The sequence below is a fragment of the Diplodia seriata genome (assembly GCF_021436955.1).
Source record: "Diplodia seriata strain FDS-637 chromosome Unknown scaffold_2, whole genome shotgun sequence".
In the NCBI taxonomy this organism is placed as follows: domain Eukaryota; kingdom Fungi; phylum Ascomycota; class Dothideomycetes; order Botryosphaeriales; family Botryosphaeriaceae; genus Diplodia; species Diplodia seriata.
In genome coordinates, this window is record NW_027117309.1 from 4449076 (window position 1) to 4476569 (window position 27494).

The following is a 27494-nucleotide window of genomic DNA, read 5'->3' on the forward strand; positions in this document are numbered from 1 at the left end:
GTCACACCCACTTGGCAGCCTTGAAGCTTTCTGGCTCGAGCGGGACGCCGAGTGTAATATCCAACACAAAAGCCATCAAGCGACCCGAGCATGGCCATCCAAAGAGATGGAATCCGCCGATCCGAACTGAAAGAGAAAGCGAAGGGTTCTACTATATTCCAGACAGTGACAAAGCTCAAACGCCCGGGTGCAAAACACCGATGCAGACACCAACGGGAAAAGAAACGAGGCACTTCAACGGCGTCAACCGCGTGTGCATGGTATAAACGTAAAGACCAGATTGAGCCGCCCGAGAAAAAGCAAAGCGAAGAAAAGCAAAACGCCGTCTGGTACCTGATGGTAAAGCGAGACAGGCGAAAGACCCGGAAGACCAGCCCAACCGGGTAAATATCAACCTCACCTGTTCACTATCACTCTTTAAAAGCAAACATGGTCCCGCACTCAAACACGGTACCGTAGTCCCAACATTCGCGCACTATCTCCGGATCGTCCCACCACCAAATGACGTCGTGGCCCAACGTTGAGCCCCTGTCGACGAGCGAGCCCCAAGAGTCCTTCCATAGCCCGCGAGCTACGAGCGTCGCCAGTTCTCCGTCCAGCGCCGTGGAGTCCGAATCCGGGCCGGTGGATTTCTCGACGGGAGCTGCAAAATCCATAGCTTCGGTGCCGCTGCCCGTCATAGCATTCCGTTTGTTGTAATCGAGCGTGCTGCGCTTGGTGCCGTCTTGCATGCTTGCCTTCTGTATTGAGTGCCTGCGCTCGCTATCTTTGGGATGAGCGCACGCAGGTAGCCGCAGCCGCTGGACGACAAGATCCTTCCCCCGGGCACCGCCTTCGAGGACACTGAAGCCGCAGTCTCTTACCCAACCCGGCAACAGCGCCATTGGTCGTGAGCAGAGGAACTCTTTCTCCAGGTTCAACAGCAAGCGGTCTTCAAACCACGCGCGCAATCTTGGCCCCATGGTGGCGCGCACCGGTGTGCTGTCGACAAGGCGTAGCTCCAAAATACCCCCGGGAGCGAGCATCCGAAGCAGATCGCGAAGAACAGGCTGGATCTTTGACGACGGCAGATGTGATGGGAGCGCGGCACATCGGATATGATTAAACGAGTCTGTGGGGTAAGGAAAAGGGAGGATTCCGCCACAAGGCACCGTCAGGGGGTGGATGTTGGCAGGGAGCGGGATGCTGGCCAATGGCTTGCGCACAGTCAAATAAGAAATGTGCGACTTGGGGTAGATGGCGGATAGCTGATAGACTTCGGCTATCCAGGGATTTAGATTGTTAGCGCTCGCCATGACTCCGACACGCAGGAAGGATTCGATGGATCAGTGGCTTACCCAAATTGCTGTAAAGCTCCAAGACTCGCTTCGGCTGTCGGAAGAGCGTAGGAAGGCCCAGAAGGGGCCCTACGCCTTGATTGGGTACTAGTGAGTTCTCCATGTTCTGCAGCTGCAGTGCGGTAAGGCACCACAGGTGCTTCTCCACGGCAAGTTCCTCCTCAGCGTACGGATCGGTGGCCAAATCATCCGGGGACGGCTCATCTTTTAGACGTGTAAGGATGAGCTTCGGATCTGCACGCTCCATGCGACGGACAAAACGTTGGAATTGCGTCAGCTCTGCAGCATCGGGGTCGCACAGGAAAGAACTCTCAAAAGACTGGCGGTTTTGCGAGAAGGACCGTATCGAGGCAATATCCCAATCCGCAGGAGCTTCCCAGGTGCACTTGGGGCCGACATCAGGCGAGGTGCGGTAGGCAGAGCTGGCGGCGTCATTGTCTAATGCGCATTGGCTCGAGTGGGAGCCTCCCGAACTTGGTAGGGTCAGAATGGTTGCGTGGTATTGAACAAACGGCGAACATGATGGACCGGAGCGCAGGATAAATCGGCAATTGCTCTACATACCGACCGTGAGTCGAAGAAGAAGTCTGGTCCGCATCAGCAATTGGACTAGGGAAGGGTGCAGGGTGGATCTGGGGCGTTGATTAGGCGGTGAAAGCATGACTTCTGAGCTTGAGCTCACCTCGGTGCTGCGGGTTGTTGTTCTCGACACGTACGAGTCCTGGCTCAATTGCTGGATTTCATGCGCCTCTACCTCTTCGACGATGCGCCGTTCTCTGTAATGGCCTTCCGGGCCTACATGTTGCACGGTACAAACTGCATCGCTTGTCAGCACAGGGCATGCCGAGTTGGGGGGTACCTTTTACCGGATGAGCGGGTGGTGGAGTGGCGTGGCGAGCGCTGCTCCTGGACGGTGTCAACGGAGGCGATGGAGGGCAGAGCTGGCAGCACGGGAGTCGGAAGCGGAGCGGGGGTCGACCAGCTGGCGGCCGAATCCAGACTGTCTTCCCGCGGGCGTGAGAGGGACAGCTTGGAGCTCTTGCGGGAGGGCGAGTTCAAGGCGGGGGACTTGGAGGGGTTGTTCTTGCGGCGAACCGGCAGCGACCAGAAACTGGAGCGGGAGGCGGAATCGTCGGACTGGAAGCTCTGGGTGGACGAGCCATGGTCGCGGTGGCTGCGCAAACGTCGCTCGCGGCGCTGGCCCACGGTCTCGGCGCGCTGGTCGGTCCACGAGAGGTCGGCGGAAAACATGGAGATGGAAAGATGCGGCGCCAGATGTGGGAGCTCGGCGGGTGATGATCTCACGTCGCCTGGCCGGGGGCCGGCGCGCGCAGGGTCATTTCGGCGGGCGTGGCTAGTGGTGAAGCTTGTGGAGTCGCGACAGCGGGAGCGAGGGCGAGCGAGGGTCGTCCCTGCCAGACTAAGCTGCCGTCGCCGTTTCACTCTCCCGCTTTCATCCACGGCGCCGAGGATCCGCAACTCGCCGCCGTGCACGCCGCCGATCCGATGCGCTTGAGGCGCCCAAGAGCAAAAAGGGCATCTCGTCGACGGCATCGCCGTAGGGCCTAGGGGCCTGGCCGCCACCCACGCTCCCAGCCCTGGTCCGGCGCGTCATCCGAGCCCGGCCTCAGGCTGCCGCGCCCTTCGTGCCTGTTCCTGGAACCCACGCCTAAGCACGCTACACCATCTAGCTTTTCTTTTTCGTGTTTGGCTCGTACACGGCCAGGTTGGCTGGCCTTGACTTCATCTCCTCCGCCGGCCCGTGCGCATCAACCTTCCCGTGGCTGCCGCTAGTCGTCGTCCTCTCCATGCGGCCTGCTGATCGCCAGCGCCGTTACTGACATGCCCGTCCCGGCTGCAGTAAAAGGTTGCGCTCGCTCCACCGCTGGCCCACACCATGACCGACACCACCTTCCCTTCGATTTCTCCAAAAGTCGTCGCCAGCAATGGACCTTCTCCGCCACCAGGGGACGCGTCTCGATGCCTACCTTGCCGACTCCAGGTTCGGCCGCCTTTTTCGCCTTGACGGCTCCGGCCATGTAGGTTGCCTTGCAGCCGTCTGTCACTCGAGAGCCATTCACTGACTTCGACCTGCGCCAGCCCGACGAGATTCGGGACGCTCGCTTTGTGACGGAGGTGCGCGCTGGCGTGACTACCTTTTTCACCATGGCCTACATCATTGCCGTCAATGCCACCATTCTGACCGATTCCGGCGGCACATGCGAGTGCCGCGATGCCCTCGACTCGTCGTGCGCCACCGATCCGGCCTATCAGTCCTGCCTCGTCGGCTTGCATCGTGATTTCATCACCGCCACCAGCGCCATCTCCGCCTTCGCTTCTTTCTTCTTCGGCCTCATCACCAACATGCCCATTGCCTTGGCCACCGGCATGGGCCTCAATGCCTACTTCACCTATCAGGTCGTCGGCTTCCACGGCACCCGCCACGTTCCGTATGGCTTGGCGTTGACCGCTGTCTTCGTCGAGGGCTTCATTTTCATCTTCTTGTCTCTCTTGGGAATGCGCCAATGGCTGGTCCGGATGCTCCCAAACTCCTTGAAGGTCGCCGCTGCCTGCGGCATAGGCCTCTTTCTCGCCGAGATAGGACTGTCGTATAGTGCGGGAATCGGCGCCATCTCCGGCGCCAGTGCTACTCCCTTGGATCTGGCCGGCTGTCAGCCCGAGTACAGGGATGAGTTTGGAGAGTGCCAGAGCCACAAGATGCAGAACCCGACCGTAAGCAGCCCGCCAATCCACGTCCCGTATCTCGTATGGTGGGCCTAACGAGCATGATTCGAATAGCTGTGGATCGGCGTTTTCTGCGGTGGAATCCTCACTGCCTACCTCATGTCGTTCAAGGTGAAGAGCGCTATGATCATCGGCATCTTGGTCGTGTCTATCATTTCTTGGCCGTGAGTCAGCCGTCGTCCTCAAAGCGTCCATCTGAAACAGACAACTGACTTGCACCCCAGACGCGGCACTTCGGTCACCTACTTCCCGTACACTGCCGACGGTGACAGCCAATTCGACTTCTTCAAGAAGGTGGTGGATTTCCACCCCATTGAGCGCACTCTCAATGCACTGGACTGGAACATTGCACGAGCTCCCGGCGAGTTCGTCTTGGCCCTCTTCACCTTCCTCTATGTCGACATCATCGATTGCACCGCCACCATGTACAGCATGGCCCGTTTCTCCGGCGTCGTCGACGCGTCAACCGGCGACTTCCCGCGCTCGACGGCCGCCTACTGCACCGACGCCTTCAGCATCAGCGTCGGGGCCCTCTTCGGCGTTAGCCCGGTAACCGCCTTCATCGAATCGGGCGCGGGCATCGCCGAAGGCGGCAAGACGGGCCTGACGGCCATGACGACCGGGCTCTGCTTCTTCGTCTCGCTCTTCTTCGCGCCCATCTTCGCGTCCATCCCGCCGTGGGCGACGGGCTGCACGCTCGTGCTCGTGGGGGCCATGATGGTGCGCCAGGTCGTCGCCGTCAACTGGCGCTACATCGGCGACGCCGTGCCCGCCTTCGTCACCATCGTCTTCGTGCCCATGTCGTATAGCACCGCCTACGGCCTGCTCGCCGGCATCCTCGCCTACGTCGCCATCAACCTCCCTATCGCCCTCACCCGCCTCCTCTCCCGCGGCCGCATCGTCCCCGCCGACGAGGACGCCCGCGAGTACTGGAGCCACAACCCCGGCGGCGCCGCCGCCCAGCCGTGGTTCGTCAGCGCCGTCGGCCACGCCCTCGCTCGCTTCGGCGGTGCCGCTGGTGCTGCCGCGGGGGGACGCGACAACAACAACAAGCCGAGCGAGCTCGAGTCGTTCGACTCCCACGAGCTGCAGCAGAAGCAAAACGCGCAGCACGCGCACCACCGCGCCTTCGGCCACAACGTCGACATCAAGGGCGGCGGCGGAGCCGACGACGACGACGATGTCGTTCACGGCGCCCATCTCGGCCGCGGCAGCCTGAGCTATCCCATGAAGACGCATCCCGGCGTCGAGACGCAGCGCGTGGTGCCCGGGGTCGGTGGGGACGCCGGCGGCGAGCCGGATGTCGAGCGCTTCGACCTGCGCCAGTTCCGCGTCACGCCGCAGCAGAGTCGCGATTGAGTGGGCGGGCGGGGCTGGGCAGAGGTTGTTGCTGTTGCTGTTGTCGGCGTTGTTGAAGGTCTTTTTGGCTGCATGATGAATGTCTCCGTCTCTCTTTCAATAATTATAATTTTTATTTCGGGGTTTCTTTTTCTCCCATTGGGACATATACCGCGAAGACTTGGTGGTGGTAGAAGGGTAGATGGGTTCCTGTTGTTTTTCCACCGGCGCGGGCCGCCGCTGGGATCGTCTGAGAGAGAGAGAGAGAGGGCGAGAATGCGAGAGCTCTGTCCCGGATAAGTAACAGGCGGGATGTGTGTGTTGATAAGAAGAAAAACATACTGCGGATCCATATGTACTCTTCTTGAACGCGCTGGAATACATGATATGAGAACATGTTGGACGAAAGCATGCCGCATCTCGGCTCTCTTCCTCGCAAAACTCATGGAAGAGATAAAAACGACTTCGGCATACACGTGCCACCGTGCCTAGGTCCCTTCTCCATAATGGAGAACCGCAAATGGGGGCTGAGTGAGGTCTTTCTCTTCGCCCCACGCTCGCATCTTTTACACCGCCCGCTCCAACTACTACTGCAGCTCACTGCACATCACTGAAAACCCAGTCAGCGAACCTCGCAAAGTGGAAAGAAATGATCAAGGGAACAGAAGTAATTTTGATAGTGTGTGATGGTTGGTGTCAAAATATAACGCCGCTCGACGCCACCCAATGCCTCTTTCTTTTTTAGCAGAACAACGAAATGTTCACAAGTAGGGGGGGAATACGGAAAAGTGAAAAAGCGTAAAGAGAGAGAGAGAAAGAAAAAGAGGCTTTCCCTCCAATCGACATCGTCAGCCACAAAGGTGCAATCCTTCCGTGGCTTTTAAACTTTTCTCCGCGGTTTCGATCCTCCTTCCTCCCATATCTGAACCCCATGATAACGCCACACGTTACGCGAAGGATGGAACTGGACTGAACGGCGGCGATTCGCCACGTCTTCCTTCCCTTCCTCCGTTCGAAAAGCACTAACGCTTACCACTTCCCAACCACACGCCTATCCCCTCACACTTTCCAGATCAACAGCCTTTTCTTTTTTTCTTTTTCCCATTCTCTTACTTCCTCGACGCTCTCCTGCTCTTACCCGGCCGCTTCTTCGCCGCGTTGGCGCCCGCCTTCATCTTCTTGGCCGAGAAGCCCCTGCCGTCAGCGCTGCTCTGGGCGTCGTTGCTCTTGGCGAAGCGCTTCTTGCCGCCGAAGCCGTACTTGGCATCCTTCTTCGCGCGCTTATGGTTGGGGCCGCCACCGCCGGCGCGACGGTCGGCCTTCTCCTTGCGGGCGGTCTCGTGGGCATCCTCGAGGGCGACGTCGAAGAGGTCGTTTTCGTTTTCGTTTTCGAGGTCGGCGCCTTGGCGTTCTGTTGGAAAGTTGTTAGTTTTGTGGACTGGGGGGATTTTATGGGGAGAAGGGAAGAGAACGTACTCCTCTTCAGCAGGTTGATCTTCTCCATCGTGTCCTTCTTCGCCTTGGCCTTCTCCTGCTCCTTGGCGACCTGGACGGCCTTGCCGAACTTCTTGAGGTCGCGCTGGCGGCGGGCCTCTTGCGACGCCTTCTTGCCGGCGGCCTCGTCGATGAGCTTCTGCTTGATCTTGCCCATGTGCTCGTCGCTCTTTACCATCTCGGCGAAGTAGTCGTTGGGGCGCGAGAAGGGCACGCCCTCCTTCTTCAGCGCCTTGCGGGCGGCGTTGACGGCGCCCAGCGCCTGCTGGTAGAAGGCCAGCTCGCGGTTCAGGTCGTCGTTGGTGTCTGTGATCTCGACGGCGGCGTCGGACGTGACGGATTGGTGGTCGGAAAAGGCTTGCTTCTTCGTCTTCCATTCGATGCGGTGCATGGCGGCGAGCAGGGCGGAGGTGTTGTTGATGGTGAGGCGCTGGTGCGGGACGATGTCGCCCTTGTCGTCCGAGGCGACCGATTCGAGGTCCGAGAGGGCAATGTCTTCCTCCTCGTCGTCATCGTCGTCGTCGTTCTCTTCGAGTTCTTCGTCGCTGGAGTCGGAGTCGTCCTCTTCGAGCCTGGACAGATCGATCTGCGGACACAGCGTTAATGTTTTTGGTGCAGTATGTGAAGGGTCCCTCGTCGCACCTTTGATGTCTCCTCGTCATCGCTGCCCTCGTCATCCTCGCTCACGTCCGGGTTCGAAGCGGCCTTGCGAGCCTCGGCGCGGATCTGCTTCTCGGCCTCGTCTCCACCAGAGCCAGAGTCTTCCTGCGGCGGCGCGTTCACGGCAACGCCACCCTCGACGTCCTCCTCGCTGGTGCCATCCTCGTCCTGCTTCTTCTGCTGCTTGCGCTTCTCGGCGTGCTTCTGGAGCTTCTTCTGCTTGTCCTTCTTGTAGTCGTAGCCCTTCTCCTTCTGCAGGAGATTGAGCAATTTGCTGCCGCCCTTCTTGACCATGTTGGCTGTGCGAAACAAGAGAGCCGGGGCGGATTGGGCGAGTGGTGGGCGGGGAGTCGAGAAATGTTTCGGCGCGCGCTGCTGCTGCAGGTTGCTTTGCGCGACTGCTCCGAAATTTTTGGGAAGCGGCCGCCCGGCGACGGCTCGAAATCTTGGCGCCCCGCTCACCGCCCGGGACCCGGCTGGTCTGTGCGCTGCTTCCGCCTCGCCCAACGAGAGGATCAGTCAGCCCTGCCGATCTCCCACGTGCCTCGTTGCGACACAACATCAACCATTCCGTTCCTCTCTCTTCCTCCTTCTGAAAGCAGCCTGATTCCAGATCCTCGGATTCGCCGGCCACCCTCAACCCACACACAACCATGTCCGATCGCGAAGCGGCATCCTCAAGCTCGGTACGGATGTTCCTTCCCCTTGGCTCCCCCGTAGCCCACTCTCCATCTCTCGCGGGCGGTGAATCAGGGACTGACTAGCCACAACCGCAGCCCGTGAGCACCGAGGGTAGCTCCGCCGAACTGGTGGCCGTCGTCGACGACCTGATCAACCAGCTCTCCTCCAAGTTCACCAACATCTCCAAGGAGCTGCTCGAGAAGAGTGCGTGCCTCCCCACCCCGTCTTGACCATTTTCGGCGCCGTCCCGAACTGCAAATTCCCCTTTCCTTCACATATTCCACACCTCCCCATAGGTTCCAAGCCTGTCCTTCTTTCCCAGTCCTTTGTTCCATTACCCTTTATTCCCGTCACCAACCCGGGCCCACCACTTATATCCGAGTCATCCCCCCACGTTCTTCCTTTTCGACAACTCTACAAGCCCCCTTTCACAAGCTGACTGCGGCTCCCCCACGCTCTTCAAACAGTGGACGACATGAGCCGCCGTCTCGACGCGCTCGAAACCACGATCCAGACAGGCGCCGAGCCGAAGAGCGACGGCGACTCGGACAAGTGAGGAAAGAGAAAAAGAAGCGGCCAAACCCACCCACCCCCACGACCCGCCTTCTTCGATCTCTCCCTGTTCATTGCATTTTCCTTACCCCCGCGATGCACGCTCGGTGTCGGTTCCCCCTCTCTGCGCGGGGTAAGCAGCGAGTCTTTTCTACGGGAGACGGCTGGTGTTGTCGTCGTCGTTGGAGTTCTTTTTCGGCGTATCGGAGCTTCTTCCATAGGTTTAATGGCTTCATGACAAATTTGCTTTCCTGACGTTTCCCCACCGTTCTTCCTGGCCCTGCTGCCCCCCATCGCGCGGCCTTGGCCTGTGTGGTCGGTCTTTATAGAACGTCGTGCTTCCCTTGGACGAGTGTATGTATGTGTCTGCCCAATGCCCCAACCGAAGGCGGCACGAGTGCCATATTCATTGTATGTGCGCTTGGGGCCAGGAGTCTCATGCTCAACACTTGATGGGACGTGCTTGCGAATGTCTTACGAGAATGCCTCAAGGCAACGAAACGACGTCCTTGGTGTAGCTTTCAAGAAGAGTGTGTAATGCAAATCAACTTTAATACCACGCTCGCAAATTCCCCCACCCCCCATCGTGATCTCGCGGTTCCGGACACTCGAGTCACGAGCGGACAGTACAGCGTTTCAAACTCTTGCTACAAACCGCTCGAGGGAAGAAAAGGTTCAATGATGGCATTTTGCGGAGCGACACAGCACGAAGCTTCATCATTGCTTCCAGCCGGAATGAATGCAGCAGCACTAGTCCGGCAGACATCCGTCTCGAACAACGCAGCCATCGACAACCCACGGCACCGGGTAGAAAGAACCGAAGACAAGAAGGAATTGTAGAATTTTCGAAGCAAGCCGCTCGCTCATCATCTCTCTAAACGATCAAAGAAGGTATAACACCAGAAAAGAAGAAGCCGTACCTTGGTATCATATCTCATCACATCACGCTCCTCCTCTTCCTTCTTCCTCGGCCCTAAGCCCTCACCAAACTTTTTTCTTTCCCCAACCAACTGACTGACCAGCCACGCCCCAATCTAAAAAACCAAAAAGAACCCAAAAGCGACCGGCCAAATCTGTCACACGAAAAGCAAGGGTGGTAAGAACGACCAAAAACACCACTCACCACCACCCTAAATCTCAAACCTCCCCTTCCCAGCCACATCCCTTTGCCCCACCTCCTCGGCCCCCACGCCCTTCGCGCCACCCGTCACGACCTCCTCATCGTACCCATCGCTCGCGCGCTCGTCATACGCCAACCTTACGTCCGTAATCTCATCGCCGACCTCCATCCACACCTCGCTCGTCGCAGGGATGGGCGAAATCTTACACAGCGCCCAATACATCGCACTGCTAACGATAAACCCAGCGAAGAAGTTGACGTTGTAGATATACGTCGCACCAACAGGCACGCTCCTCCCAACCGCGCCAGCGAAGCCAACGACGTTGACGAGGATGCCAGCGACATAAGCAGCGTAGCCGCGCCAGTGGAAGCCCGCAGTAAAAAAGTACGCGCCGTTTTTGCGGCCCGAGTAGAGCTGGCGGACGTCGAGGAACCCCTTGCGGACGAGGTAGTAGTCGGCGACCATGACGCCGGCGATGGAGGAGAGGAAGACGGAGTAGGCGGAGAGGTACGTGGTGAAGTTGTTGTTGGTGCTGAGCAGGTTCCACGGGCACATGCACAGGCCGACGAGGGCGCAGACGTAGCCGCCGCGGCGGATGTTGAGCCAGCGCGGCAGCAGCGCCGACATGTCGGTCCCGGCGGACACCGAGTTCGCGGCGATGTTGGTGCCGAGCTGCGCGAGCGCGAAGGCGGACGCGATGCAGAAGACGCCGAAGCGGTTGGCGGACGTGTTTTCCTCGTCGAGCACCCGTGTGAGCAGGTCGAGCGGGTTCCAGATGGCGGCTTGCCCCGGGTAGATGACGGTGGCGGAGCTGGAGACGATGATGCCGATGAAGGAGGTGATGGCGAAGCCGAGCGGGATGGTGATGAGCTGCGACCATAGTGCCGATTGCGGGGTGCGGGCGAAGCGCGAGAAGTCCGGGTCGTTGACGATGAGGGTGGCGAAGTTGGCAATGGACGACATGATGCCCTTGACGATCTCCCACGCGAGCGCGGAGCCGTGCAGCGACGCGGGCTGGTGCACGATGGGCCCCACGCCGCCGGCCTTGACGACGAACCAGATGAAGAAGGCGATGCCGGCGACGGGCACGACGTAGGCTTTGACGGTGAAGAGGTGGCGGATCTTGTGCACGGGGAACCAGATGGCGGGCAGGGAGAAGAGCCAGAAGAAGAAGAAGCTGACGAACATGACGGTCGTGGTGCCGGAGCTTTTGATGCCGTTGGGGATGACGCCCTGTGCGGTGTGTTAGTGTCCGGATTGGGGCTTTCGAAAGGTCGGACTTACATCTCTCCAGTTGTTCCAGATGGAGCGGATCATCAGCTGCACGCACTGGCCGCCGATCCAGGACTGCACGCCATACCAGACGCAGGCCATGGCGGCGCGGTTGAAGACGGGCCACAGCGAGCCCCAGACGCCGAACGAGGCTCTGTTGACGACGGGGAAACCGATGTGGTACATGGCGCCGATGCGGCCGGTCAAGCAGATGAAGCATGCGGCGATGGCGTAGCCTATCCAGACGCAGAGCCATGCTTGCCACCACGAACAGCCGTTGGTGATGGTCGAGGAGGCAATCATCCAGGTGTTGATGTTAAACGAGTCGGCTGATTGGTGGTGTGTTAGCGTGGTGGACTGATGGTTGACAGAACTATTGTTCACGTACCGACCCAGAAGCCAACGAAATTCCACGACCTCCACTGGCGGCGTTCAGGCTCTACGGGCTTCAAGTCGTGGTTGGTGAGCATCAGCTGGGTGGCCGTGAGCCCCGGCTCGTTTTCGACGGCCAGCTTGCCCGCATAGTAGGCGACACGCGAGGACTTGACTTTCTCCATGGCGGCAGCCAGGCCAGGCGTGCTCGGTCGTGAAGAAGGTTGGATGTCGTCGTCTGACGGCCTGTGTGAAGAATTGGGCGCCTTGTGCGACGACGGGGATGGTGATGCGGGCTGACGTAGGAGGGAAGCAGTGCTAGACGAGGCTGGGATGAGCGGCTGCCGCTCGGGCTCAGAGTCGTCGTTTCCTAGGCGGCGGCCGTGGGCGTCAGAGCGAGAGAGGAGGGGGAATTGGCGGGCTGAGCACTGCCGGGCTGGTGGCGGGGCGTACCATGGCGGGAAGCGAGCAGTTTATGAAAGATACGGCGGGTGGGCGACATCAGGGCTTCCGTGGAGGTGGTCGATCTGGCTTGGGTTCAAGGGCCGCTAGCGCCCGCAGTTTTCAACCCACAGTGGGCTGTCTTATCGCGAACAGTTCTCGACCTGGCCCTGCTCCCGCGCTGTGTTGCTCGTCTCCAGCACTTGAGTTGTGGAATGCTGGGCGCGCGCTGGCTTTAGTACCTACGGCCATGATCCTTTGCTCCGTTGAGACAGCGGCCTTCTACGCGTGACGCTGTCGGGTGCGCCTGGCGACTGACACGCCTCAACCTCGCCCTTATCGCAGCGTCCCTGGGAGTAGGTAAAGATGCATGCGGGAGCTGTGGAGCCTAGCGCGCGACCCGGGAGCTGCACATCCCACAGCTGTGCGCCATCGCCAATCGCGGGGTCCTGCCCTACCACTCGCGGCCACAGGCTGTTAGCCGCTCCCTTCGCCCAGCTCTGCAGCCTTTTCCGTTTGCTCCAGCTGTCGCGTGCGGGTGTCGTGTCTGACGTCGAGGCGCCATGGGTCGCGGCTGCCGAGTTGATAAGGATAAGCTGATTGCCGCCCGCCCCGGCCGCCCCAGCCCCAGTTGACTCGATATGATCGAGTAACGCCTCGCCCGCCGCCGTGACATATTCACATCGAGTCAACCCATCGCCCCATATCAACACCATCCACCGCCCATCGTGAGTCTGCCGCACGCCCCACGATAATAACCAGGAACCACGAGTCGCCCGCCCTTTGCGCCGCCCCGATGCTTGATAATGCCGTGTATAAGCAGCCCGGTGTTTTTTAGTCACGGGATCCCGACCTCCGCATTTCCCTCGCTTGTGGCTTCGAGAAGTTTGCGGGGCCGCCAATCCCGCCCTACGCCGAACTCGGACTTCGCTGAACTCAACTCCTTCATCGTCACCATACCCTCCCTGTCATCACTACTCTCGGCCCATCCCTCGTGCTGCATCGCCCCTTCGGTACATACATACCTTGATGGCCGCAAGATCCGTTGGTACGGCTGCAAGGACTGGCATGCCGCGGTAGCGCAACGCTTGAGGCTCTGCTGTCCACGTCCCAGGTTCCCATCTCCCAGGCGGTTGGAATTCTGCAGGTGCTTAGTTGCCGAGATGACGTAAAAAGTTACCATCAGAGTGCCATGATCTACAGACCTTCTAGAACCACGACTTTCTCCCTTGCGTCCTGCGTCGAGAGTCTTTTCCCCGGTCACTGCACCTCCCCCCGCTACTTTAAGTTTTTCCCCTACATCTCATCCGCAATCCATTCTGTATCCTGCAGTCTTCATACTTCCACTGCTCTTACCCCGCAGCTACCATCCCGTCCCACAAGACCCTCTGGACAGCGGAGCCCCCGCTGTGATGCACCGGCCCACGACGGAAGCCCACCATGCAAATTCTCCCAGTCGGCCATCCCGCCGCCATCTTATCAGCCGCTAACATCATGAACGACTCCGCTAAACCCACGCCCACGCCCACGCCCACGCACACTGTACACTGGGTTGCATCGGACCCGCCCGAAGCAGCCACGCTGCCGAAACATCTCCGCGGCCGGCAAGGCCTGCCCGATCCGGCTAGCGCCCTGCTCCGAAATCCTCCATCAGCCTGGGGAAATATTTTCCGGTGTGATGCTCTACAGCCAGCGCGCTTGTATGTATGTACTTTGGGGTGCTGGATCATCTCATATTTTGCCCTTTTTTGACTTGTGGCTAAGAGAAATGATGGGCATCGACTTATTCATTTCTTGCTGCGGTTTGCAAGCACTCCGCACAAGCCTCACCATATTGATTATAGGTCTAGACAACTTCCAGTATGCCGGACAAGTAATGGTCGACCCTCAACAGTAGGCGGCAGATAACCGAACGCCACCGAAGCGAAATCATCTCGTTACGATATGCATGTCTAAGATGCCATTCCACTGTACCGCATTTGCAGTTGCTCCACATGCAAAATGTTACTTGGAACCGGGCAGAAGAAGGCGAAATTCGTCTCCTATTACACTTTCATGCCAAACGCCAAGGCGCGTGAGCATTTCTTGTGCCTAGGGACCACTACAGCTTTCTTGTTCGATCGGATGCCCAGCTACACACACCTTCTCATCGGCCACCACCACATTCCTCGGCCGCACGTGAGCGGGAAGACCCCGCATATCACTTGAATGACAGCAGCTGCCATCGTGTATTAATCCCACATGGTTCTACTTTATGCCTCACGGCTTCTACGGAGATACGCAAGCCCATTGCGATGATGTGCAGCATTCCGCGCCCCCCGATAATGGGTAGGTTGCCAGCAGAGTGGTTCGGCCGCTTCTGGCCCATCAAAACAGATCCCCTGCCACGAGTCGACACCAGGGTCGACCGGCTTTGGAGCCGACAATTTTGTACGAAACTACGAAAGTCGACACAGCCAACCCGGCTGACACAGCCCGGATGATCTGGCGCCCTGATGCCCAACTGTCCGTTGCCCCGCCCGCATATAAAACCAGCCTTGTACACGAACAGACCGCTCGCCTCCGGGAGCCTTACTGGAGTGGTGGCCTTGTCGGTTCGCTCTCGTCGTGTTGCACAAAACACGTAGGGAAGTGCGGAGACAAATGCGAGGCAACGAATCAGACCGAGGCAGGATCATGAACCCCTGCCTCGACTGCCAGCGCCAGCGGCTGTGCAAAGTGAGAACAAAAGCAAGCCATGAGAATGAGGCTCGCCCTTTATTTTGAACAACCACTTCGTCAGCTTCCGGGGGCCCGCCCGGCTCAAATGTCTTCTGTTCACCATTAGAGGCTTTTTCCTTCTACGTATTTCACGATGGACGTTGCGTCCACAAATGTAAGTCTTCTCGCCAATTCCATTTGGTTTGATTTCTAAATAGTCCCAGGTTGTAAGTGCGACGATGCCACAGTGTTTCGTTGGGGCATTTCTGAAGACACTGACTCTTCAGCATCCCAATCAGTCGGCATCACGGCAATCAGACGAACGCTTTGCTTGCCCCTTCTACAAGCATGAAGAGATCACGAGTGTTGAGCGTCTAAGCAACTGCGCCTATGCCGGACGCGGCTTTCGTAATATGGCCGAGGTGACGTAAGTCATCCGTGACGACCTTACTACCAGTACTGACTTTCTGTGTGAAGCCGCCATCTGGAAAATCAGCATGAGTTGGAGCTTGAGAGGTGTTCGATATGCTCACGTTTCTTCTTGACCTGCGGAGACCTGTTTGCGCATGCCAACGACCCCATTGGATGCCCACGTAGAGGGTCCCAGAGGGGCTGTGCACAGCAAACTCTCTGGTTCAACCTGTACAAACTGCTCTTCCCTGGGGCGCCACTACCTCCGAGCCCATGTAGGGTACCCAGACTTCAGCCTAAAACATCACACTGATTGATTTCAGATTACCCTCATCAGTCCCATGTCCCACAATCCAGGCCCCTCAACAATCAGTCCATGGGAGCCTTGCAGTCTGGAGAAGGTCACTCTGATAGCCATCCCAGCGCCTCAGGATGCAGGACGAACAGCAGGTCTGAAGGAACCCAGACCATTGAAGATCTCCAGACAACCATCAAACAGTTCATTTCCGACCAGTCTCCAGATTCTCAGGCAGCAACTTTGCATTCACTCCATCACTGGTTGACAGGACTCATGAGCCACGAGAAGGATCAGCTGGAAGTTCCCTCCAGCCACGGAAACGTAGCCGGACAGTATCCAGGACTCAACCCGTGGCGGAACCCCGGCCCGGACACGGACACCGTCGATATGCAATTCCCTCTCGGACTGGAGCCTCAGTCGGGCGTCGTTCCACAGTCACATGGACAGAGGCAGTATACCACAATGCAACCATCGCAGTACCCAGGAGGAAGCCACGGAGCTTTTCGCACCTCACAGCAGAATTCGTTTCCGGGCCGATCCTGCGGCGGTTCTCCCTGGAGCCCGCAAGATGCGGCGGCGGCCGGCTTTCGCAGTGACCGTGGCGGCCAAATCATCCATGAAGATGCAGGCAGTGGTTGGGGGAGCGTCGTTGATCCGGAATTCTGCCCCGGTGTCGCACCCGAGAGCCCGTACAATCAACCCAATTGCTCGGATGGATGGATGCCATATGATACCTTTCAGCCTTGACCTGCCAGTGCGGACGCAAACCTTACCGGCCGTTTTCAAGCTAGTCTTCATCAACAAATGCAGCCCTTCGTTTCGCCTGCCGCAACGTAGGAAATATCGTTCACAGCTCCAGCTTCAACGCTGTTGTGAACACTTTCGTTGTTTTTCTCCTATTTTCTTTATTCCAAGCCCAACGGTTTGTTGAACTACCACTTACCCCTTAGCCAGACCTGTAATCAATGTGGTGGGGTTGGTACGGAGTGCTTGCACAGCAATGTGAATTGTTCTGTAGCCTTCTGCATTCGATGGCGTATGGGCCTCGATGGCATGTCGCGAGACTGAATATTTCAATTTCATCGAAAGAACCTTCCCCTTCTAAAGGAGTAGGCTGTTTACTTTGTTCTTTTTTCCCTCCCCATCCAATTCCCGTCAAGCATTCAGTTCCCTTGTCATCCAAGTGCCGTGCTTCAGAGCTCTGAAGTGATAAGCTTCTGCGCAATCTGTGCTCCGGCAAGGCGTCCGAAAGTGAGGGACCTCAGGACCGAGGTGGCCGGCGGATATTCTACTATCTGTCAGTTTCGCGTCAGAACAGGGTGGACACTATCTATACCATTGTAGTAGAGACCAGTCATCTCTCCGGCTGCCCAAAGCCCCGGAATGGGGACATCGTTGGTGCCGAGTACCTGTGCATTCGTGTTCGTCTTCACACCGCCGTATGTGAAGGTCAAGTGCGCCATGAGCGGGTAACTGTTCATTCTCAGCATATGTTCCGGTTCACGGCTCCTTCTCACTTACCCATAAAACGGCGGCTTGACGATGGGATTTGCCCAATTCGTCTTGTCTGGATTGAGTCCATGTGTCCTTTTCCCGTCCAGTTTCATCAGGTCGAACGGAGTTTCTTTGTCGCAGGCTTCGTTGAACTCATCCACTGTCTTTTGCAGCTCATCGGGGTCGCAGCCCAGCTTCACCGCGAGTTCTCTGATAGTGTCTGCCTTCTCCGGCTCTTGGTCAGTTGTGTCGTACACCCAGCCGGGGCGGAAGCGCTTCATGATGGTGTCGTCCGTGACGAAGTATCCTTTTTGGTTTTGGTCGCGCCAGAGCTCGAGCGCTATCTTCTCGAAAGTCGAGAAGAGGTGCCCCTTCCCCTCATCGTAGAAGCGTTTGCAGTGCTCGTTGACGACGATCCCATAGTTGTGACCCCACTGGAAGAGGTAAGCAGGTGTTTTTGGCCCGGAACATCCTGGAGTGTCCACTCACGATAACAGCATCCGGCTTCGTCGCCCGAGTATCCACCAGCTCGCAGTGCATGCCGTCGAACGAGCCGCTCGTCGCCGCACCAAGCTCCAGCGCCATGTTCAACCCAGCACCCTTGTTATGCACCAACCCCGGCGCAATCAAAGGCAGCTCGTGCGTGCGATTCCCGACGTATTTCGCCAGCATCTCGGGATTGCCCTCAAACCCCCCACACGCAAGAACCACATCAGGAGCAAGCCTGCACGCACCACCAAATCAGCAAAAAAAAAAAAAAAAAAAAAAGAGAGAGAGAGAGAGAGAGAGAAAGCACACATCATCTCGACCTGCAACCAACCCCCAGGAGAAGAAACCCAACACTCAAAAAAAGAAAGAAAGAAAGAAAGAAGCGAAAAACACTCACAGCTCACACACCAACCCATCCTTCCCCCTCACCCTCACCCCCCTCACCCTCCCCGCCTCATCCGTCACCACCCCCCTCGCCTCCGTCTCCCACAACACATCCACCTGCTCCCCGTACCCCGCAATCCCCCCCATCAGCCTCCCCACCACCTCCACCCCCCCGCCGACCGGATACACGAAACCCTGCCCCGTCTCCCACTCCAGAACCACATTCTTCTCCTGGTGCCTCACCCACCGCACCCCCACCTCCTCCTCCAACCACTTCGCCGTCGTCGTCGCCTCCCGCGCCAGCGTCGCCATGTACGCTTCGTCGGCGGCGCCCTTGCTGGCGGCCCGCATCTCCCCCGCCCACCCGGCGTCGAAGGTGAGCGTGGAGGGGGAGAGGCGCAGGTACGCCATTGTCCAGCGCGAGGCGCCGGGGCGGGTGGAGGGGTGGCCGGCTTCGAGGAGGGCGACGCGTGGAAGGCGCGGGGGGGTGGTGGTGGTGGAGGCGGAGGCAAAGGTGGATAGGAAGGAGAGCGTGGTGGTGGCGCCGGCGAAGCCGGAGCCGATGACTATGAGGTCGTAGGTCGGGGGTGGTGGTGGCATTGTTGGTGGGGGTGTGGTTGGTCGATTGGTTGGTGTGGCTGATTGATTGATTGGTGTACGTGGGTTTGAGGGGTGCGCTTTGTTGGAGGATGGGACGGCGGACGGGGCGGATGGGGCGGGTATTTGAAGCGCGGGTTTGTTGGGGGTGTGGTCTCTTCTCGGTGGTTCGTGGGTTGCTGGGTTTGGCGTCGTGGGGGTGTGCGTGCGGGGAAGGGTTGCTGGGGTGTGGGTGGTCGATGGTGGAGGGGGCGGGGCGATGATTGGTTCGTCGTGCGTGAATGCTGGTGATGTTTTTTCTGATAGGTTCGTTCGGGGTTTGGTTGTCGGCGGATTTGGTGGAGCCCCGGTTGTATGTCCTGTCGTTCATTTAGTGGGATTGTCGGCCAAGGGACAGGGGTCTTCATGCATTCGATTTGAGGTTTAACCTTACATCAACTTCAGTAATCATATTTGGAAGCTGGTGAGCCAATCCGGTGGGCTGTACGGTCTCTTCGTTATCTCAGTATGTCTTTTACGGGTAGTGCATGTGGGAATGCTGGCTAATGCAGAGACTCTACGAGTTGGCAATGATAGTGGTTTTTAATGATGATCAATCTTGCCATTACTCGAAATGGTTGCGGGAGAAGTGAGCTTTTCAATTCACGATGCTAAGCGAACATGCACGCAAGGGGTGCAGTCAGCATCAGTCAGCTTCAGCTGACTGATTGTGCAACCTCGACCCCGCAGAGGTTTCGCAGATCCTTTGCTGGCCACCTTTCGCTTCACACTACGCTCCTCACTGCGAAACAGTCATGGACGCAGAATCGAACGACTTCCACTACGATCCGCTCCAGAGCGATCGGCATATCCGACTGCTCAAGATCACCGAGTTGAGCAGCGACGATGCCGAACCACAGCCTCGCAGCTTTAGCCTCATCCACGTCTCCCTCGATGACAATTTCCCCTTCGAGGCAGTGTCGTATGCCTGGGGCGATCCGACCCTCAACCACACGATGCGTCTTTCCACTTCCAGCGGATCGAAGCAGCTGGCCATCACTCGCAGCGTGTTCGAGGCGCTGCCATACCTGGCAGAATTCACTAAAGAAGAGACACGTCACTTGTGGATCGACCAACTATGCATCAACCAGAAGAACCCTGAGGAGCGTGGCCGACAAGTCAGGTTGATGGAGCAGATCTACAGCTCGGCGCTGCGGACTCTCATATGGTTGGGGCCGGAGGATCCAGGACAGCAGGTCATACAGCTATCGCAACGGAAATTACCGAACAGAGTGAGAGACGGCGATAAACAGCAGGACCGGATTGTGGAAATGACCTCGATGCAGCTTCTCATCGAGGCAATGCATGTCGCCGACCGTTCTATTCACACCACAGACATGCGGGTTTGTAACGAAAATTTATACGACATTTATAAGGACTTTACGGAAGAGTATTCTCTCAGTGAACCTTGGATAGAAGCATGTTCTACAGCTTTGGAAACATTGCTGCAAAGACCCTGGTTTGAGCGTGGGTGGGTCTTCCAGGAGTACGTTCTGTCAAAGCTCACGCAAGTAGTAGTGGGCAGCAGAGCATTTACCATGGAGTCGCTTTTACACTTGATCCTGTTGGCCTTTCATATTCACTACACTTCAGGACTTCATCTGAGTTTCATCCGGCGCACGCTTTTTGAAGAGGCTCGGAGGTGGCGACTAGATCACCTGTCTGATCTTGACGGCCCCTTTGACGGCTTTACCTTCTGCCGAATGCTTACAACAGCATATATCTTCAATCCACTTCTCGTATCCGACCCGAGGGATCGAATATTCGCGTTCCTCGGTTTGTGGAGTCCACCCGACTTCAGACCCAACTACCAATCGTCGGTGGTAGACGCCTATACCTCCTTCGTCCGACATACCATATCATCAACCAAATCTATTGAGATTATCACAGCAGCGCGTGGTATCCTCGGATCTGAACTTGTTGGCCTGCCATCCTGGGCACCGGACTGGACACCCTATGCATATGTATCGTTACTACTTGGTCGGCCACTAGACGCCCAAGTCCGCTGGGACGCAGCGAAGGGATTTCGACACACCCGGGACGCGCACCTCTCTCATCACTGCTTACATTTGCGCGGCAAAGTTTTCGACGCGATAAAAACCTGCACCATGGAAAAGGAGGTTCATAATGAAGGGTGGTCATACCCTACATGTTATCTTCCTACTAAGCGTCCTACCTGGCAGGAATTCATCTGGAGAGATGTCAACAATAAATCCTCGGGCCTCGTAGCCGCGACGGATTACCTCAAAGTACTTCTGGGGGCGGACGCGATCGGGTTAAGGGTCCAGAGAACAGCAGAGGAATGCGTCGAGCTTTTTGAGCGGCATATCATCCGTGAAGATGTTCCGGGTACGGAAAACGAGGACGTGAATCTGGTAAATTGTCCGCTCGATCTCTTTATTCTGATTGATGTTTGGGTTACTCTAAGGTTCATCACGACCACCTCGGGAAGATTTGGTTTTGTTCAGCGAGGTGCTAAAGAGGGAGATGTCGTTGCCATCCTTCATGGATGTAGGGTCCCACTCGTTCTTAGAAAGGTAGAAGGGTCGGAAATGTACCGATTTGCGGGAGATGCTTACATTGAAGGCGCCATGTACGGCGAGGTCAGGACGTGGGAGGAATCCGAGGCGGATGATATATTTCTTGTATAATTCTTGGATACCACGGCGCCCTTGAGATTAGCGTCACTGTATGTCTCTTCACAATCATACTTCTCGAGAAATTATACTTCACTTACAAGTGTAGTCGAGATTACATCCTAAACGCTGCTTTTAAATCTCACGTTTTCATCCGGCCGTTTGCTTCTCCTACCCACAGAAAGAGAGAACCTCCGGGAGCGGGAAGTCACGAGGCGATGCTCAAAGACACGCGCTGCGCTGTAGAATTAAGCTATGCGGCTGCAAGCCCTAAACGAGCGACTAAGCCCGATCGGGAAATCCTGAGAGCTTTGAGCGCGAGTGAGGAACGTCCACCATCTCACAATGGCAGTGTCCATAGTTTTACATACTGTTGGGCTACATGAGAGAGCTCCAGACATTCATATTACTAAATACTCACACAATAAGGTCGATTAGAAGTTAATTTTGCCCAAACACCAACTTTTTCCTCAATGACTGACGATCCAGTCATTCACGGCCGCAGCAGTCTCATCAGAGTTCTCTTCCAAAAACAGCATGTGCGCATTTCCCTCGATGCCAATGTCAGGAAGGAAAAGATGATCGGTGGTAACACCGGCCTGCCTCAGGAACTTGACGGTGCACCAATCGTACGGGACGTGATAGCTCGCCTCGGTCGTCAACACGACCGTCGGGATCTTCTCCAAGTTGACCAGCTTGCGCACCACCGTGCCGTTCGACTGCAGCACGCAATCCGACACGCCCGCCGTCTCGTTGCCGGGGATGACCTGCTGCACCAAGTCGGTCGCGGGGTCCGCCACCGCGGGCTCGTACGTCAACGGCGCGTCCGTCAAGCCGTACGGCCTGCTCGCGGTCTCCGAGAAGACGGCCTCGCGGAACGGCGGGCCCGTCGGCTCGAGCGCGACGATCGACCTGACCAGCGCCGGCCGCACGTCCGCCAGCAGCCACGGCATCAAGCCGCCCTGCGAGTGCGCGACCAGCACGGCCGGCGTCGCGATGCGGTCCAGCAGCGCGGCGCCGGCGCTCTGGAACGACGTCTGCTGGACCGCGGCGTCGCCCTTGTAGAAGGGCACGGTCGAGATGTAGTAGTCGTCGAAGTAGGCGTCGCCCTGCGTGCCGTTGCCCGGCCACTGCGTGTGCGCGGCGGCCTGCGGCCACAGCATGTACTGCTCGGGGGCGGTGAAGCGCTGCTGCAGGACCTCGGCCGAGTAGGCGGACGTCGCGAGGCCCGGGGTGGTGGGCGAGCGGCCGCGGTAGGTCTGGTCGACGATGTAGACCTGGTAGCCCTGGCCGAGGAAGTAGGACGACCAGCCGGGGCTGCCGTCGGCTTTGTTGAGCCAGTTCTGTTCATGACGCGGAAGAGGGGTTGATCAGCGGGGATGTTGTCATCGGATCGAGGGATTTGCATTGCATTTTTGCTTGGCTTTGGGGATTTTTCTCTTTTCGGGTTTGGGTGATAAACTCTCGTCGCGACTTCGGCGGTGCTACCGAGTCAGAAGTTGACGAGAGTTTTTCTTGGGTTCGGCACTTGGGCACCCACGTGGGTGGGCTGATCATGTCTTAGATACGTACCGTGCCGGTCTGGGCCTGACCGTGGATGAAGATGATGGGGTTCTCCTTGGTGGCGCCGCCGACGGGCGTCAGCTGCTCGACGTACAGCTGGTCGGTCCAGGTGTGGTCGCCGTTGCTGTCGGCGACATACTGACCGCCGGTGTAGAAGTACTTGCGGGTGTGAGGCGTTTCCGTACTGGTCTGGTTGGCGGCGGCGATCACTGTGCCCGCGAGCGACAGGGCGAAGAAAATTGCGGAGCGCATCCTTGCTCGCGCTGCGCTGTCTCAGGAAGACGCGGGTTCCGGGGAATAGAGAGGAGGCAACGGGCTTTTCAACTCAGGAGAGAATCGAGGCCTGCCGCGCGGATGCACAGCATCAGATATATAGATTGGCGAATAGCCGATCCGTGGTCGAGGTCTCGGTAAGGGGCTTCGGGCACGCGGTGGCGGCGCACAGGGCTGCAGTTATGTGGGGGTGGGCGCCGTACAACAGCTCGTTTTAGACACTAGCCGCTGCACACTATGGCGTTCGCCGTTGCGACCAGCGGAGATTGGCGCAGCCCACTAGGCACAGTGCCTGTCCTGGGCAGGGGCCGAGGTGATGGTCGTAAGACGGCGGCCGCTGCCGGCGTCCTATATCATGCAATGTCGGATCTCTATTTCTCGAGGATCTCCTGCTGCGATTGTTCCCCTCCCCCACCTGCTCCCTCGCTTCCTCGTGCGACCATTCGGGCCGGGCCCGATGCAGGATCCCACTCTGCTGATCCTATGGCTGCTCACCTGGTTCGCCGTCGCCATCATGGCCACCAGGCTGGTGCTGCGGAAAGTAAGAGGGCAGGCCTTCCAGGTCGGCGACTACCTCACCATGGCTGCCATCTTCTGCGCCTTTGTCCGCCTCGGCCTGATCCACGTTGTCATTACCTGGGGCACCAACAACATGCCGCCAACGTTGCGAGACAAGACCCATTGGACGCCGGAGAAGGTCTATCGGCGTGAGATTGGAAGCAAATTCGCCCTGGTGAACCGCGTCTTTTACAATTCATAGTAAGTCGCGCTTCCGCCCCTTCCGGAGAGCGCCAAGGCTTATGCAGTGGAACAGTTTGTGGTTGCAAAAACTTGCTCTCCTAGAAATCACGCGCCAGCTCATCAAGGGCTTGCACTGGGAATATGTCGTGCTTCGATCCTTTTTTGTCGTTTTCGCGGGTACATACATTGCTGTGCAAGTCGTCACTTTTACCGAATGCACTCCTTTCCACCTGTACTGGCAAGTGCTTCCAGACCCAGGTACGTTCAGACTTATCTCCATTGGAGTAGGAGGATCCCGAGCTAACCAAAACAAAGGCATCTGCTCCCAAGCTCAAACCCAACTCCTCACCCTCGGAGTGCTCAACATCATCACCGACATCATGCTCATGGTCCTGCCAATCCCCATCTTCTTCTACTACTGGAAACGACCGATCTTGGAGCGGATCCACATCGCCTCCCTCTTCAGCCTCGGAATTTTCATCATCGCCATCACGGCCATCCGGCTGCCGCAAAACCACAACCAAGCCGTCAGCCAAGTCAACCGGACGACCTGGGCCAGCATCGAGCTCTTTGTCGCCGCGCTGGCCGTCAACGCGCCCGTGCTGTACACACTAAGAAAAAGAAACCCGCGAGCGCAGCCGCCGCCGCCGGCGACCGTCATCGAACTGAGCGACGGGCCGGCGAGCGACTCGCCCATGGTGCATGATCAGGACGCGAGGAATTACTACAACCGGACGAGGGTCGACACCGCCATGGTGCCCGACACGCCCAAGTTAAAACGCTGATAATTACAAGTAATGACGAATGAATGACGGCGAAAATTCTGGAGCAAAGAGGATAGAGCGGGGGCTTGGTGTTTTTGATACGATATTTTCCCATGCAATGAGCGATTGCAAGACTTTATAATGACCACCTCGATTTCCTGTTTTCCCATTCCAATAAAACCACAAGACGCCGAATCATCGCAGTGACATTTCCCCCCACCGTGTGGTACCGAAAGCCTTAGCGGCCGCCTCAGCCGCATCTGTGGCTGCCTCCAACCAGGCGGCTAAAAGTCTAAACAAGTCGTGGCTGTTACTCTGCCCAACTAGCGGCCCGCTCCGTGCCCCAACGAGCGTGGGGAAAATCCATTGGCGTACGAGCTTTCATCTGGCAAAATACGAACCCTTGTTGCTTGCCTGCTTGCCTTGTCATCACGCAATTCGTCGTCTTCCCGCCCTCCCTGCCTGCCACGCGCCTGCAGCCCGTCCCGGCTGAATGGATAGACACCCTTGTCTCTGATCCACACTCCACACCTGCACCCACCCCAGCAACCCACATCCCCGCGCAGGCGGGCCGTAGCCGCATCTTCTTCTCCAACGTTCTGGACCCACCTCGTCCACGTTGGAGCCGGCATGCGTATGCGAGGATCTGCGAGTAAGCTTACTGTGGCTACATGTGTGCATCTGTGGTTCAGCCAGCCCGGCAGCCCACGTCGCAGGCCGGCCGGGCCTGGTAATGATTTTCTGCCGCCCCGTTTCAGTCTCGGGAGAGGATGGCGATCCGAAAACGCCTCTTCTCGAGCGAGGTGGGGAGATGCGAGTCAGATGGTGTTTCGAAACGGTTCGTATTGGGTGGCATGGCACGACGTTTTGGCGCTTTTTCTTCGGGACCTGATTGGAGGCTTTGATTGCGCACGTCTCCACGGCGGGTGACAGAGAAACTGCCCATCCGCATCTAATTCATAGAAAGAATATACATGGGATTGGTAGTTGAATATAAGATCTAAACGTACATATGCGAATTCAGAGCTTATATTTACGTGTGGACCTTATTCAACTCTCTACATGAATGTTTTAATGCGGAAACTGTGTGTAAGGCAGATGCGAGTAGGCAATTTCTTTTGTCACCCGCCGTGTCTCTACGAGCCATCGTCCACTGTTTGAAGCGGTGTGGGTTTTAACAATTGAACTGATCGAAGCCCATCCTAGATACCAATCGCCGCGTTCTTAACAGGCTCGACACAGCTATCGGGATATTGATATCATCCGCGCATTTATACGGGACAATTCTTAGCGAGGCAACCGGGCGCTACCCCAAATATATCTGAAGTTCACTGCACTGTCCCTTACGGAAACGAGTAAACTCCCTTCTGGCCCACTGCAAAAAGGTCTTGAGTAGCTTCTTGTCCAAATACGCCATGAACAAAAGCGTCAACGGTTCACACAAGCATCCAGAATAAAGGGACATTGACCAAGCCATTCCATTTTACTCTGACCCTTCAAGAACCCGCAAGAGGATCTGTCCAGGACCGAAAGATTCAGCAACGATCATATACGTTTCCCTCCCCGCCACCGTCCCCGACAACACCACCATTCCCAAGAACCCTACTATCACGGGCCCTTCATCCCCGCACCACCTCCCCATCCCTCCCCATATTCCCCTCTGCTATCCTCCCCTCCAACGCCCTCACCCCAACAGCTCCTCCTCCCCCGGAATCAACGCGCCCTCCCTCACCGCGGCCCCATGCGCCCTCGCCAAAAACCCATACGCCGGCATCCAGCGATCCAACCACGGCAGCACCTCCCTCGCGCCGGGCGTCCCCCTCCAATCCCTCATCAAATCGCACACAATACTAAACAAACTCACCAACTGCACCCCGGCATCCCTCATGCGGTCATTACTCACATCCCTCACCAGCGCACTCGTCGTCCCGCTCGCCTCCACATTCGCCCAGACCCCGTACCCCTCCGCCCTCAGACTCAACGCCAGGAACGCCGTGCACACGTCCGTGGTCACGCCAGCCACGATGACTTGCGACCGGTTGGTGGCGCGCAGCGCCGCGCGGAAGGAGGGGTTGTCCCAGGCGTCGACTTCGCCTTGCCGTTTGATGAGCGGGGCGCTGGGGTACATGGAGAGGATTTCGGCGGGGAGGGGGCCGTTGGGGCCGCTTTCGGCGGAGGTGGTGAGGATGACGGGGAGGGTGGGGAAGAGCGTGCCCAGGGCGGCGTGCGCGAGGAGGTTGGAGCGGTAGAGTGTTGGGTCGAAGTCGTGGGTTACGGTGTAGAGGCCGACTTGGAGGTCGAGGATGAGGAGGACCTTGGGTTGGTTTGTTTGGTTGGTTGGGGGGGTTTTCTGAGGGGGGAGGGGGAGGAGGAGGAGGAGGGCAGTGGGAGATGAAGGGGAGGCGGGGAGGGAGGGAGAGGAGGAGGGAGCAGGAAAGAATGAAACGAGACTTACAGCGTCGGTGGCATTGAGGCGCTCGAACGGGACAGCTGGAGAGCGAGCGGGTCAGCCTCCTCCTCCTCATCATCCTCGTCAGACAACCAATCGAACTCACAATCCGCCAGCGCCAGCAACGGCACAGCCAGCATCGAGACAACAGCAGCGAACTTCATCATGAGCCTTCAAAGAAGCGGAAGAACCGTAGCGATAGCTCCTTCGTCGTCGTCGTCGTCGTCGTCGTCGTCGTCTTCGAGAACAAAAAGGCAAAGGAAGGGGAAAAAGAAACCTTGACCAGGAGCTGCAGTCCCAACCAAAACTCTCTCTCTCTCTCTTATCCGTCGGAGCTGAAGTGAAGTGATGCTCTCCTCCAATTCCTGCGTCCCCCTCGCCATCCTTTTATACACCTCTCTCTCCCCTCTCCCACTCTTCCACACCGGACAAGACCCCACCGCGTCCTCCACCGCCAATTCGCCAACAAGCCGCCCCCCGTCCATGATTCAGAAGTAACAATCCTTCCGACGGGCGCGCGCGCGCGCCATTCGCCCAGATCAGACGGCTGACCGAGAGATTATCAAGACACGACAAACCAGCCATGCCACTGCACTGCAGGGGCGGGGCGGGGTGGGTAGTGGTACAAATTGCACAACCAACC

General features: G+C 57.7%; 8 protein-coding genes across 8 annotated transcripts; 2 read left to right on the top strand and 6 right to left on the bottom strand.

Annotated features, from left to right (window-relative positions):
• Window positions 1-410: 410 nt before the first annotated feature.
• SLS55_002706 (uncharacterized protein) lies at window positions 411-2588 on the bottom strand (the record flags this gene model as incomplete). The annotated part of the gene is made up of 3 exons (XM_066774187.1): window positions 411-1261; window positions 1338-1759; window positions 2197-2588. The coding sequence occupies 3 exons, from the start codon at window positions 2586-2588 to the stop codon at window positions 411-413; spliced, it is 1665 nt and encodes a 554-aa protein (XP_066636754.1).
• A 695-nt stretch (window positions 2589-3283) lies between these two features.
• Window positions 3284-5441, top strand: SLS55_002707 (uncharacterized protein; the record flags this gene model as incomplete). Its single annotated transcript, XM_066774188.1, has 4 exons — window positions 3284-3376; window positions 3438-4070; window positions 4137-4246; window positions 4307-5441. The coding sequence occupies 4 exons, from the start codon at window positions 3284-3286 to the stop codon at window positions 5439-5441; spliced, it is 1971 nt and encodes a 656-aa protein (XP_066636755.1).
• Window positions 5442-6529: 1088 nt separating this feature from the next.
• Window positions 6530-7868, bottom strand: ebp2 (rRNA-processing protein EBP2; the record flags this gene model as incomplete). The annotated part of the gene is made up of 3 exons (XM_066774189.1): window positions 6530-6831; window positions 6897-7500; window positions 7557-7868. The coding sequence occupies 3 exons, from the start codon at window positions 7866-7868 to the stop codon at window positions 6530-6532; spliced, it is 1218 nt and encodes a 405-aa protein (XP_066636756.1).
• Window positions 7869-9937: 2069 nt separating this feature from the next.
• fur4 (uracil permease) lies at window positions 9938-11757 on the bottom strand (the record flags this gene model as incomplete). The annotated part of the gene is made up of 3 exons (XM_066774190.1): window positions 9938-11161; window positions 11213-11529; window positions 11589-11757. 3 exons carry the CDS (start codon window positions 11755-11757, stop codon window positions 9938-9940), a joined length of 1710 nt encoding a protein of 569 aa, XP_066636757.1.
• A 5182-nt stretch (window positions 11758-16939) lies between these two features.
• SLS55_002710 (uncharacterized protein) lies at window positions 16940-17588 on the bottom strand (the record flags this gene model as incomplete). Its single annotated transcript, XM_066774191.1, has 2 exons — window positions 16940-17350; window positions 17406-17588. 2 exons carry the CDS (start codon window positions 17586-17588, stop codon window positions 16940-16942), a joined length of 594 nt encoding a protein of 197 aa, XP_066636758.1.
• Window positions 17589-21531: 3943 nt separating this feature from the next.
• SLS55_002711 (uncharacterized protein) lies at window positions 21532-22876 on the bottom strand (the record flags this gene model as incomplete). Its single annotated transcript, XM_066774192.1, has 2 exons — window positions 21532-22404; window positions 22634-22876. The coding sequence occupies 2 exons, from the start codon at window positions 22874-22876 to the stop codon at window positions 21532-21534; spliced, it is 1116 nt and encodes a 371-aa protein (XP_066636759.1).
• Window positions 22877-23354: 478 nt separating this feature from the next.
• On the top strand, window positions 23355-24423 carry SLS55_002712 (uncharacterized protein; the record flags this gene model as incomplete). The annotated part of the gene is made up of 3 exons (XM_066774193.1): window positions 23355-23656; window positions 23712-23896; window positions 23954-24423. 3 exons carry the CDS (start codon window positions 23355-23357, stop codon window positions 24421-24423), a joined length of 957 nt encoding a protein of 318 aa, XP_066636760.1.
• Window positions 24424-26086: 1663 nt separating this feature from the next.
• Window positions 26087-27015, bottom strand: SLS55_002713 (uncharacterized protein; the record flags this gene model as incomplete). Its single annotated transcript, XM_066774194.1, has 3 exons — window positions 26087-26752; window positions 26886-26892; window positions 27011-27015. 3 exons carry the CDS (start codon window positions 27013-27015, stop codon window positions 26087-26089), a joined length of 678 nt encoding a protein of 225 aa, XP_066636761.1.
• Between the last annotated feature and the right edge of the window lie 479 nt (window positions 27016-27494).